This window comes from Penicillium coprophilum (genome assembly GCF_028826855.1).
Source record: "Penicillium coprophilum strain IBT 35676 chromosome Unknown utg000002l_segment0_segment1, whole genome shotgun sequence".
Classification (NCBI taxonomy): domain Eukaryota; kingdom Fungi; phylum Ascomycota; class Eurotiomycetes; order Eurotiales; family Aspergillaceae; genus Penicillium; species Penicillium coprophilum.
This window is the reverse complement of record NW_026622722.1, coordinates 4,887,702-4,899,609: the sequence shown is the minus strand read 5'-3', so window position 1 is coordinate 4,899,609 and position 11,908 is coordinate 4,887,702. Positions and strand designations below refer to the sequence as shown.

At 48.4% G+C, this 11,908-nt stretch overlaps 6 protein-coding genes across 6 annotated transcripts; 3 read left to right on the top strand and 3 right to left on the bottom strand.

Moving 5' to 3' along the window:
- Window positions 1–965: 965 nt before the first annotated feature.
- Window positions 966–1,549, bottom strand: N7500_003914 (SNAP receptor SNC2; the record flags this gene model as incomplete). Its single annotated transcript, XM_056675060.1, has 3 exons — window positions 966–985; window positions 1,042–1,273; window positions 1,442–1,549. 3 exons carry the CDS (start codon window positions 1,547–1,549, stop codon window positions 966–968), a joined length of 360 nt encoding a protein of 119 aa, XP_056535585.1.
- Window positions 1,550–3,455: 1,906 nt separating this feature from the next.
- Window positions 3,456–4,199, bottom strand: N7500_003913 (Serine hydrolase FSH; the record flags this gene model as incomplete). Its single annotated transcript, XM_056675059.1, has 3 exons — window positions 3,456–3,955; window positions 4,011–4,110; window positions 4,158–4,199. 3 exons carry the CDS (start codon window positions 4,197–4,199, stop codon window positions 3,456–3,458), a joined length of 642 nt encoding a protein of 213 aa, XP_056535584.1.
- Window positions 4,200–4,705: 506 nt separating this feature from the next.
- On the top strand, window positions 4,706–5,816 carry N7500_003912 (putative short-chain dehydrogenase/reductase family protein; the record flags this gene model as incomplete). Its single annotated transcript, XM_056675058.1, has 2 exons — window positions 4,706–4,889; window positions 4,951–5,816. The coding sequence occupies 2 exons, from the start codon at window positions 4,706–4,708 to the stop codon at window positions 5,814–5,816; spliced, it is 1,050 nt and encodes a 349-aa protein (XP_056535583.1).
- Window positions 5,817–6,116: 300 nt separating this feature from the next.
- N7500_003911 (NAD-dependent epimerase/dehydratase family protein) lies at window positions 6,117–7,052 on the top strand (the record flags this gene model as incomplete). The annotated part of the gene is made up of 1 exon (XM_056675057.1): window positions 6,117–7,052. The coding sequence occupies one exon, from the start codon at window positions 6,117–6,119 to the stop codon at window positions 7,050–7,052; it is 936 nt and encodes a 311-aa protein (XP_056535582.1).
- A 590-nt stretch (window positions 7,053–7,642) lies between these two features.
- On the top strand, window positions 7,643–8,745 carry N7500_003910 (nascent polypeptide-associated complex subunit family protein; the record flags this gene model as incomplete). The annotated part of the gene is made up of 4 exons (XM_056675056.1): window positions 7,643–7,688; window positions 7,826–7,835; window positions 8,235–8,407; window positions 8,510–8,745. The coding sequence occupies 4 exons, from the start codon at window positions 7,643–7,645 to the stop codon at window positions 8,743–8,745; spliced, it is 465 nt and encodes a 154-aa protein (XP_056535581.1).
- A 563-nt stretch (window positions 8,746–9,308) lies between these two features.
- On the bottom strand, window positions 9,309–10,719 carry N7500_003909 (uncharacterized protein; the record flags this gene model as incomplete). The annotated part of the gene is made up of 2 exons (XM_056675055.1): window positions 9,309–10,575; window positions 10,637–10,719. The coding sequence occupies 2 exons, from the start codon at window positions 10,717–10,719 to the stop codon at window positions 9,309–9,311; spliced, it is 1,350 nt and encodes a 449-aa protein (XP_056535580.1).
- Window positions 10,720–11,908: the final 1,189 nt, after the last annotated feature.

The window sequence follows — 11,908 nt, the reverse complement described above, 5'->3', positions numbered from 1 at the left end:
CTAGCACTCTGCCCTTCCTGCCGAGGGCATACACGAGCCCTTTTCCCAATGGTCTAATTGAGGAATTGGTGGACACTGGTTTTCGTGCCAAGGGTTCCCAGTATTATCTGATTTTTCTTACTGTCCAACAGCCTTCGCTAGATGAATTTTCAAGCGACTCTCCGGGAAGGGCGAGGGCCTGCGCTGCTGTACTCATATAGCAAGAGATCCACAGTGGAAACGATTTTGATCAGTTTAATATATGAGTAGACACCTGATGCCAATGGGTTCGGGCATGCATAGCGGGTTCCTTGCAGGATGATCTCATTGGCGAATAGGAGCTTCATAGGATGGGTCTATGGGTTACGTGGACAGTGTGCTAGCCCTCATCCCTGAGACTGAGTGGCCGTGTCTACTATAATGGTAGCCGATTCAACTCTCGCTCTCAATCGCCTCTCTTCCATTTCCAGTCATGCATACCCCTAAGCTCAAAGACCTAGACTCAATCGTCAGACTTAACACGAGGGTGGATGTTAGCCTTGTCCATCGAAGTGTGGATCTACGCGAACATTCTACATTGCACAACTATGATGCTATTCAAGTGTCCCGGCAAGACTGACTTTCAGAAAAGAAAAAAAAAAGCGAAAGCGCACTATAAGGGAGGTTCATTGCAGTAAGAAAGCACCCGAATGGCAATGTGGTAAGCATACTTAAACACGGCGTCATGGAAGTATCATTTACATCTTCATCCGTCGACCGGGTCGCATATAGCGACACAACCCAAAATCGGATGAACTCGTTTCGTTGCACGGAAAAGTCAAAGAGGATTTGGTCATTGAAAACACACGCCCAGAAAAAAACAGCAGGAGGTATTAGCGGCTGCGAAGAAAACGGAAAAGGCCACACGGCCCTAGCAACAGTAAGCCCAGTAAAATTCAAGATTCCATGTCCAAAGAGAAGTCGTAAGTCGCGCACAGTCGAGGTGCTTAGTGCTTGGTGGCAACCACTGTGTATAGTGTTAGTGGCGAACTGAGGAGGGTGGCAGAAGGCCAGATCACTTACCGGCTGGCACAATAATGACAATGAGAAGGACAATCACGCAGATGACTAGACACACGCGCATCTTCATGTCCTTCCACCACATATCTTTGCGCACACGGTTGGCGCCTCGGCGGAAGCCCTGGGCTGAGACAGCGAGGTTGTCGGTCTTGTCCTGGAGAGAATCCAAGTTCTCACCACGTTGGGAGACCTTGTTAATGTTTTCGCGCATCACACCGACGGTATCGTCGATTTGCTATAGAAGATACCGTGTTAGCCCCATTGCGGGAAGCAAGTACCCTAGCCTTCGCATTCCGGTAGATCACTGAGTAAACAAGCATCCTCCATCCACCGGATGATGTCTAGGGGTTTTCTCAATGGCTAGGGACGCCACGAGTCAAGATAACGTCAGGGATCAACTCACTGCTTGCAAAGCGGCAGTTCGCTGATTGCCATTCTGTCCGGCGGCAGCGGGGGCTCCAGCAGAGCCGGAAGGGATATAGGGGTCGTAAGGTTGTTCGGTGGCAGCCATTATGAATGTCGTAAATGAATTTAAGAGATCCTCAGGTTTGTACTGGCAGGAAACTGGGAGTGTCTAACGACCTCGCGGGAGCACTAGGGGTTGCGCTGTTTGGATGGGGAAGCGCAGCAAAGAGAAAATCTAGGGCACTAGAATCGACGTGAAAAGTGGAGTATGGAGCAAGAGCTAATGTAGGATGATGAATATTGGAATTTAGCGCAACGGCGAGTGACGGAGGGAAGGGATTAAATGGTTGTTGTCTGGAGTGAAGCTGACAAGGGTGACTTGCCGCTGAGGCGGCTTGCCCAGAGTCACGTGCTGTGGCGTTCCCAGCACAAAGCGTACTATATGTACGTATATAGGCCCCGGCTTTACTATGTTTAGAGCGTTAGATGTTTATTCTTTTCAACTTGTTGACCTTTATTGTGAAGGTCGTCTGCACCCTTAACTGTTCAGGCTAGGCAATTCTCTGGTTTTTTCCCTTAAACTCAACGAAAATGAATTTAATATACCGCAAACAACGTGCGTGTAGAATAGTAGATATATAGTACTACCTAGGTACTATGTGCTTCGCATAAGCAATACCCCTGGTTTTTTATAACTCTTTTCAGTATATTAACAGTCCTGTTTTGAGGAAATTCATCGTTATATAGCTGCCTATTGATATAAGTGCCGTCAGAAGCGTTGCTCGAGGAACCCGTGCACGTGTCCTATTTTTAGTAGCAAGCCGCATCAGGTAGCATTTTCCGGTCCTGTTGCCGTGATGCCCCTCCATTAAGCACCAGTCCGCTACATACAATGTTTGAAACTCTTTGATGAATGAGGCAAGCCAAAAGTTCAAAAAGAAAAGCATGAATATAATCGGCGAAAACAGAGAACAAAAAGCAGAAGTAAAATTCCCGATATTGAAACATTCACAGGAGGGTAAGATGATCCGACATGTTTTTTATCGATGTGCTGAAGCCCGCAATGAGAACTCGTCTGTCATCATGTTCAAAAGCTAGGGAATCTTCATAAAATACTAAGTAGGTTCATTCACGTTACTATATCGGAGGCCAAACATTACTATCGCCTAAAAAGGCTACAAAGTCCTTTGGCAAGGAGATTCGATCGCGTCCTTCATAAAGACCCCATATTGGCTCTTCAATGTCTATCACTTTGTGTCCATTATCCTATGCGCAAGTGTGGTGCTTTTATAACAAAGCCTGAGCCCCATAACTGACCATCAGAAGAGAAGGTTTCTTTTAGAAGCCAACCACAGTGAAATAGAAGAACCACAGGTAGGAACGATTTTGACCAACTCACTGAGGAGGACAGATTCGGCCAGACCAGCCAAAATATCTCTTCATGTCAGCCTATATGAAATCTATACCAGGATATCTTCTAGTGATGAATGTATCAACTCTACTACCTCGATAGCAGAGTCGGTTCCTGTGGTCGAAAAAACGTGCTGGAAAGCCTGCAGAGCGTCGTCCAATGCAGAACCTGCAAGCTGCGCTGATCTTGTTCTTGGTCAGTAGATGTAATGAGTTTCTCGGCCAATGGAAGATTTTTGTCGTTCCTTTGCATTAGATCTTTCCTTGCACACGCTCAAGTATGTTGAGATTTGGGACCTTAGGGGTGGGTAGTCTTAAAAGGATTTCATTTCATTTACACAACCACATGCAACTTGTTCGAAGGCATGAAACAACCTAGAGGATTCGAACATTGGAACCTCTCAAGGTTGAAAGCAGCGGTCGATTGCATAAGCAGAATCAGATCCCGAGGTCGTTCCGAATGCACAGAAGGGTAGTAGCCAGTAATATATTATGGCAATGCAACGTAATCAATTCAATCATCCTGCTTTGCAGTACCTGTTCACAATCCCCTTTGCATAGACTGGCAGCCTCATACAGTTCTGCATTACCATTCAACACAGCTAGTCCCTAATAGCATTCGCAAGAGTCTCCTCAATAACCCTAATCATCTCCTCCGTATTCTTCATATCAAATGGAACCATATGCTTAGAACCATGATCATAGAAAGTCGCCTTGGTGGGATCACAGAGTTCATACAACCTTACGCTCTCCGGGAACAGCGCATCCGCCTTGCCAACAATATTTGCCGTCGGAATGACAATTGGATAAGTTCCCGCCTGCGGCGCGATCTGCTCTAGTCCGGTACTATCCCAGGGCGCCGCACCACAGATAAACACCGCTGCGCGGAATAGCGACGGTTCGGCCGGGTAGTTCTTGCTTTGGTGAATTAAAAGTGAGGCTGCTAGTGCCGCGCCTTGTGAGAAACCTATGACCACGTCGAAGGGGCCTTCTTTTGTGATGAAGCTCTTGGTGTGATCGAAGGCTTCGTGGATGCTGGAGCCTGGCGAGGAACCTCGGGTGTAGTGGTTATAGAAGGGGCCGTCCACTATGCCTTCGAGTTCTGGGTTGGTTTAGTAGGTGAATTAGGCGATGGTTGTATAGGGACTAGAGTTTACCCTCTTCCACTTTGGCGTCCATCTTCCCGTTCATGAATTTGAAGTCGTGGCCATTTTTCTCTAGTATCTGGCGGAGGCCTCCAATTTGGATTTCAAAGATCTATGGCTGGTCAGTATTTTCTATGTCAAAATTGAACGTATGCATACTTCACCATTTGTGCCTCCCCCATGCAAGCAAAGGAATCGCATTTTGGTGCTTAAGGAACTCGTATATAAGCTTGTATATATTGTTTGACAAGCACGAAATTATAGTGAAACAGGTCAGAATTTTGTGGTACAAGATTCCTCGGGTTCCTGCTCAAGGGGAAAAAAGAAACGAAGTCTACAGGACAGGTGGCCAGGGGAACTGTCTCGAGAGATACAAGGGGGATCAACCTGCAGGCGGGGCAGGGCTAGAGCTTGGCGGGATGATGTGAGATTATACAAAGGTCTTGTTCTTAACTCCGAATTTCTTCAATTTAAAGTTGAACAGCAGGTCTGCAGAAATCCCTTGCCAGGGGGACCAATAGGAAATTTCAACATCAGAGATTTTGTTTGAGAAACTAAAAGAGATACTCTTCTTCGGACTACTTTGACACATGTGAAAAAGAAATGTTATTCCTTGGCCCGAAGTCATTGACCTCATTGACCGGCTATTTAACCCCCTAATCTGATCGCAACTTCCACAACCCTACATATTCTTCAACTCATAAGCTATGGATCTACGTGATATTATAGCCACTCGTGGCTTCGCGACCTACAGCTTGCGTCATCCTCGGGAAGCACTGTCAAGCTTTGGCCCAACCCTGAACGAGGCCACCTTCGGCTTTTTAGGGACATCTTTCCAGCCAGAGCGCGATATTCGCGACTTAGAAGGCAAGGTCGTCCTTGTGACTGGAGGTACATTTCCTCTTTTCCTCTATCGCCAGCTTCCAAATCACTGACATTGCGATTGATTAAGGCAATGCCGGCCTAGGCAAAGAGACCATTCTCCAACTCGCCAAGCATCGCCCGTCGCGCATCTACATGGCCGCCCGCACCGAGAGCAAGGCGCGCGGGGCAATTGAATCGCTACAAAGCCAGCTCCCCTCCCCTGCCGATATTCGCTTTCTCCCCCTCGATCTCTCTTCCTTCAAATCCATTCGCGCCGCCGCAGACAAGTTCCAGTCCGATAGCGATCGCCTGGATATCCTGATACTAAATGCGGGCACGATGGGTAACCCGCCCATCACGACAGAGGAGGGCTACGAGATCCAGTTCGGCACAAACCATATCGGTCACTTCCTGCTCACAAAATTGCTTCTGCCTACGCTGCAGAAGACCGCTGATCTTCAGCGCGCCAAGGATGAGGTCCCCGATGTGCGGGTCGTGACGGTCGCTTCGGCAGCTCACTGTGTTGGCCCCTCCACTTTCGAGGAACTTACGTCTACCCCTGGCTTGTTGGCTTCCAGTACCTGGACGCGCTACGGCGCCTCCAAGTCGGCTAATATTCTCTTTGCATCCGAGCTGGCCCGCCGGTATCCTGATATCCTGTCTGTTGCTGTGCACCCGGGTGCAGTTGACAGCGGGCTCTATGGGCATACGAAAACTCTGAACTCGCTGATGAAGTATAGTATCAATGCTGCTGGCTCTATGGTTTTCCGGAGTATCGCTAGTGGGGCCCTCAATTCTCTTTGGGCAGCTGGTACGCAAAGGGAAAATATTATCAACGGAGCTTACTACACCCCCATTGGGTACCGCAGTGGTGGCACTGCGACTGTACAGAACGAACAATTGGCCCACAAGCTCTGGGATTGGACCGAGAGTCAGGTTTCCAAGCAAAATTGAGGAACCGCCAAGGCATGTATGAATATATGAAATGACTGAAATGTAATCAACGATTTAGCTTGCTTCTAATTGGTGTCCACGTTGTTTGCAATGAACGTTGCGATTCTCCGACCTGTAAGAAGCAGTGAGCATGGAGGCAAATGGCATCATGATGATTTCGATGTCGGTCATGCTACCTAAGCCCTGGATGACTGCCCGCGTAGCTTGTTCAATCCAAAGGACACCCTATTATCAGACAAGACTTCCCTTGAGTGGATTTTCTACCCTCAACCCCGTGTCGCGCCAGACACTATCACCAACATGGGCCACATCGTCGTGACCGGTGGCTCCGGCAAAGCAGGCCAGTTCGTCATCACCGAGCTCCTCAACGCCGGACACAAAGTCCTGAACCTGGACCTAATGCACATGGAACACCCATCCGTACACACCCTAAAAACCGACCTCGCCGACAGCGGCCAAGTCTTCAACGCCCTCTCCGGCCAATGGACGCTCAGTGAGCCCTTTCCGGAAGGCCTACCTCCACGCCCAGACGCCGTAGTTCACCTCGCAGGCTACGCACGCAACATGCTCGTACCAGACAACGAAACCTTCCGCTCGAACACGCAGGGCACATATAACATCGTCGAGGCCGCTTGCAAACTAGGAGTCCGCAAGATCATCATCGCGAGTAGCGTAACAGTGTACGGGGTATCATTTGCGCAGGGAGATGCCAACTTCCCCTCGTTTCCGGTCCACGAAGACCTGGACATCAACCCGACGGATACGTATGCGATCGCGAAATTGTGCAACGAGCGCATTGCGCGTGGTTTTGCGTCGCGCTTCGACGCGGATATCTACAGTCTACGCATTGGGCGCCTTATTGAGCCCCATGAGTACAATGATGATATCTTCTACAGCTATGTGCATGAGCCGGCGTTGTGGAAAGTGCATGGGTGGTCGTATATTGATGCTCGGGATCTAGGTGGGATGTGTAAGGCGGCCTTGGAGACTAGTGGGCTTGGATTTCAGGTCTTCAATGCAACCAATGATCATATCACCAATCTTAGTCCCACGAAGGACTTTTTGAAGTCTCAGTTTCCGGATATACCCATCACGCGCGAGATGGGGGAGTTTGAGGCGCCTTTTTCGAATGCGAAGATAAAGCAGCTTCTTGGGTTCAAGGAGAAGCATTCTTGGCACAAATATTTCACTAATTGGGAGAAGAAACAGATTGAGATGGAGGAGAGGAAGAAGTAGATGATTAGTGATTAGGATGGAATGAAACTGTGTCCACTGATTCCCGCTTTGGGTATATACCAAGGTATCAAGGTTCATATTGCTCTAGTAGTATTCAAATACACCAGAGTGTCGCTATTAGCTCAATGTTGCAATGTTGCTATGTTCCAACACTGAACTATATATCTCATTCTCATGGAGCCCGATTAGGGTTTAGCCGAGAGCATCAAGATCCCACAATCGAACACCCTGGGACTTTGCGAATAACCAAAATCACCCAAGAACGACAGGTAGATTATATTCCTATAGATTCAATTTATAAATCATAGAAAAATGTAGACCTTCGAAAAAAAAACAGCCCGTTAAACCCAAGTCGGCGCATTAGCGAATATTCTGGCAAACTCCCCACACAAAACTCTTGGGGATGCATCATCATTCCACCCACTTCCACTTCACGTTCCCTTTAACCATCTCCCCCTCAACCTTTTTTTAACGGTACGCCATCTTAATTGTTGAATTAAACAATTATATTGAAATCCTCGAATTTCAATCGCCCTATATCGAATTACCGGCTAATCCTGCGCCAGGCGATCACCCCTCCAGACTTCATCATGGATCAGGCAAAGTTGGCTAGAATGCAGGCGAGCGTTCGCATCGGTACGTTTCTGTCTATTTTCGAGGATTTTGGAGCTTGAAATATGATCTGGGTCATGACGTGGAGCTGCGATTCTGTAGAATCGGTAGCCCTGGAGCTTGGTCATATCTCGAATCTGCAATTCTTTGAATGTCCTAAGAGTCCCTGGTGTATGCACAGTTGATAGCTAACATGATTTTCATTAATAGGGTATGTACATATTGTCCAGAATTGCTCTCATCCCGACCCCTCGATTTCCTACGGAGGGAACGAATTTTCGAATTGTGCAATATCCGGATTCGACACAGCCGATAGTCAGAGAAGTTCTCGATTTTTGAATCTATGCGACGGCGTTATATCAAATATCGGACCAGAAATAGATATCGCATGGCGCATGGCGAAGAGAATCCAGTCTTGACTCTCGGCCTGTCATCAATCCTTGCATTCCTTCGATCTTTTCGGACCCCCCCCCGTTCAGCCCCCCCACCACCCATATTCACCCGCTCTCCACACCGATACCACATTTTTTTTCAACCAGTCCGAAGTCCAACCAACTAACAAATTTATAGTGGCAAGGGTACTCCCCGCCGCAAGGTCAAGAAGGTCGTCCGTAACTCCGGCGCCGATGACAAGAAGCTCCAGGCCGCTCTCAAGAAGTTGAACGTCCAGCCCATCCAGGGCATTGAGGAGGTCAACATGTTCAAGGAGGACGGCAACGTCATCCACTTCGCCAACCCCCGTGGTGAGTAGAAGCCACCCGAAACCAACTCTGTTCTTCTCGACACGGAGATGAAGCAGGAACGAGAAATGGAAAACACCAGACTAATCATTTTATCGCGATCAGTCCACGGCGCTGTCCCCTCCAACACCTTCGCCCTGTACGGTAACGGTGAGGAGAAGGAGCTCACCGAGCTCGTCCCCAACATTCTCAACCAGCTCGGCCCCGACTCCCTCGCTTCCCTGCGCAAGCTCGCCGAGAGCTACCAGAACATGCAGAAGCAGCAGGGTGATAAGAAGGACGATGAGGAGGATGATATCCCCGAACTCGTCGAGGGCGAGAACTTCGAGACCAAGGAATAAATACGCCTAGATGCGAATTAAATCGAGTCTTTAAAAACTTTCGTCTATGATCAATGAAATATAAACTCCAGTTTGAGGGTTGTTTTTTGTTGAGTCTTCTTCATTTCTTGGTTGTTTCGTCTCTACCCCCGGGTAAGGTTGTTGCGTGCGTCTATACAATGATAGCGTTATTGGTGCACCCGGTGGAAAGGAATCTTATGACAGCTCGATGGTTTCCGGTAAGCAGGAGGATGAGGAATTGGACTTGTTACTGTTCTACGGTATATCGATTTCACGCGCGTGGTCCCTCAATAGGACGGTTCATTATGTCTGCAGATGCAGCTATCGTACAAGTTATCCATTGATCAAACTCCGACCTATTTTACAGAGCCATTGACTCCATTCCATGTCTTGCGCGATATGCGCAGTATTTCTTGAATGATCCCGCGAGCTGCGTAATGATTCGGATTTTGGGTTGTTTGCGCGCAAGATCTCGCAATTGTGGGGAAAGATCCGCGACGTAGGGAACAAGTAAAGACGGAAGGTATTCCATCTTCATAGTGCTTGATAGCCTTCATGTGGCCTCAGCTATCCTCTTTCAGTCCGCACATGTCCGTTTTGAGGAAATAATCGAACGTGTACCAGAACCTCCAATAAATGCCTGATTTTTCCTGGTCGAATGTGCCGTCCTCGCGGAGCAGCGGGCCCTCGCCCACGATATCACCTGTGAACCAGCTCAGGATCGGGATTGAGCGGAGGATGCGCTCGGTCATGGTTGGCTGCGGAGGGAGTGCTTCGACCATGGGGCGCAGCTTGGTACGGCGAACGGTTGGAATATGCGTCATGAATTCGTTGTCAGTGGTGGGTTCGACCTGAGCAGGAGCTCGGCGTTGATGGATTGAGGTGCGATCGTTACTAGACGAAGCTCCTGTTGTCCATGTTGACGAAGAAGTAGTTGTATTGAAACTGCTTTGCTGGAATGAGGGCGTGGCGGTGGCAGTTGCAGAAGTTGCAGTGGATGTAGTCGTACCATCAGAAGTACCAGCGATTGTCGAGGACTCGACCGAGTGTCCTTCATCCTCTGGTATGTCCGGTACACTGGAAAGGTTGTTCATGGCAAAGGATCGAGGCAATGTCATGCGATCCTGATCTTTGCTGGAACTGGAGAGGAAAGTGGTGGAGTGCGATGTGGTCAAGGTACGCGGTGCTTTATTGCGCATGCGACTGCTCGCAGCGGAGTCTGCAGGGATGGGGGCGTCCTCAGTTGGGCCGTGGCCATGGTACAGCTCGCAGAAGACCATGTGACCATCGATTTCTTGGGGCGAGTAGAAGCATGCGCGGTCTGCGGTCTGAGTTGAGTCAAAAGTGACCTTGATCCAGTGATAGCCACCGGCATAGCGCTTCGATTTGCGATTCGCATCAGCGGACAGGTTTCGGATGACAACGTCGCCTCCGCTCAGGAGCTGGGTGTAGTGATTCGCTGAGTTCGGGTCGTTACGAGGGTAGTCTTCGCAGATCATGCCCTGGGAGATGCGCTCATACTTGTCGATCACCTTCCACTCGTGGTCCTTGTTTCTGTATCCGTAGAGTATGCATTCGGTCGCAACCTTCTCTGTTTGCTTCCGTGGATTATCAAGACTGGATGATGAAGATGACTTGGGCAACACGTGTGGTTTCTCCTCCTCCTGTTGTTGCTGTGAGAATAGTCGGCCGAACTCGGCAACGTTGGGATTCTCGCGCTTTGCCGGTGTCCCAGTCCTTGTTCGTGAGCGGGCATTATCATATCGAGCATTTCTTCTCTTGCCGAATGGTCCTGATTCTTCGGGTGGTCGTCGAGGATTGCGAGATTCACTGGGAAGGAAATTGTTGTCAGCTTTGATAGGAGTGGGGCTACAAGGTACATCGCACATACTCTTTGTAAACATAACCCCAAGGGAGGAGGTTGCCATCCTCGTCTCTGGCACGTTCCTCCGGTGGGACGGAGTGGTACTCCATGACAGTATATGGATGGGGTCAAGGGTTTGAGTAAATGTGGAATTAAGAGATATGAAGAAGTCAGAGGTCAAGAAAGGGGAGGTTCTGTGAGTTGAATGCGTAGGGTAAATTGGTCCATCGAGGGAGCCAAAACTTTTGGTAAACATTGGTTCGCTGGGATACGGTCACGTGATACCATATACATCTTTTACTTCCACTCCTAGAAAAAAATGAGATTTATATTTCAATTGCTCCTACGGCCTTTGGCTCTATTAATGATTCTTGGTGGCTTGACACTAAGTAAATGCGACCATAGGTGCAATTCTCTTTTTGCATAATTTCGCTCGATCTGGTGTTGCTACCAGTTCAAATATATATCTGCATGCTTCATATTCTCCAAACCTTTGGAAATACCACTGTCACTAGAGGTAAAATTGCATTCTTGAGCAATTCCACAATTTTAGTTTTGTTGAATATCTTGACACATTCACGACTGAACTACACGCGGGCAAAAGGCAATCCCGAGGTTTCATGGGTCAAGTTGCCATCCTATGATCCAACTATATGTCTTTCTTTCCTATATCTCAAGGAGCTGTCGCTTGTGCTAGGTATACCGGAGCTACGGCATTACCAACATAATGAGCTATCATATCTTCTTCGCTCTGGCGGTTGGGACTCACACTAGGGGGCTGTTCGTCATTATAACGGCAACAGTTCGACGAGAGGCGATTCTAACCATTGATTCTATCACTATATGTTCATAAATTTCTCAGGACTACACAGTATCCGAATTTCTACACTCAATGACTTCTGCAGAACACAAGGACCTAGAAGACTGAGAGACAACGTGGATTCAAGTATATAGAAAGCACGACTTCTGGGACGATGGACTACAAGAAATATATCTGGAATGACATAGATCGATTCTGGAAATACGTCCGATGAAACGGGTTATGACTTCGTCCCACTCTGATGACAAGCATTGGATCCTCTCCGTTGAAACCCCTGCTCTTGGCCGCCGTCATAATGCACTGATTCACCTTCCCTTCACTGCAAGATTCCTTCACCAATCCAACTCAGTTCGATTGTTTCTTTACTTTTCCCACGACCTCACAAGCCTCGCGAAGATGCTGCTCGACCTGACTCATTTCCTACCAATCTATTTGACCTGGCAGGCGAGCCTGAACCACTGGAAAGGTGGTTTAAATCC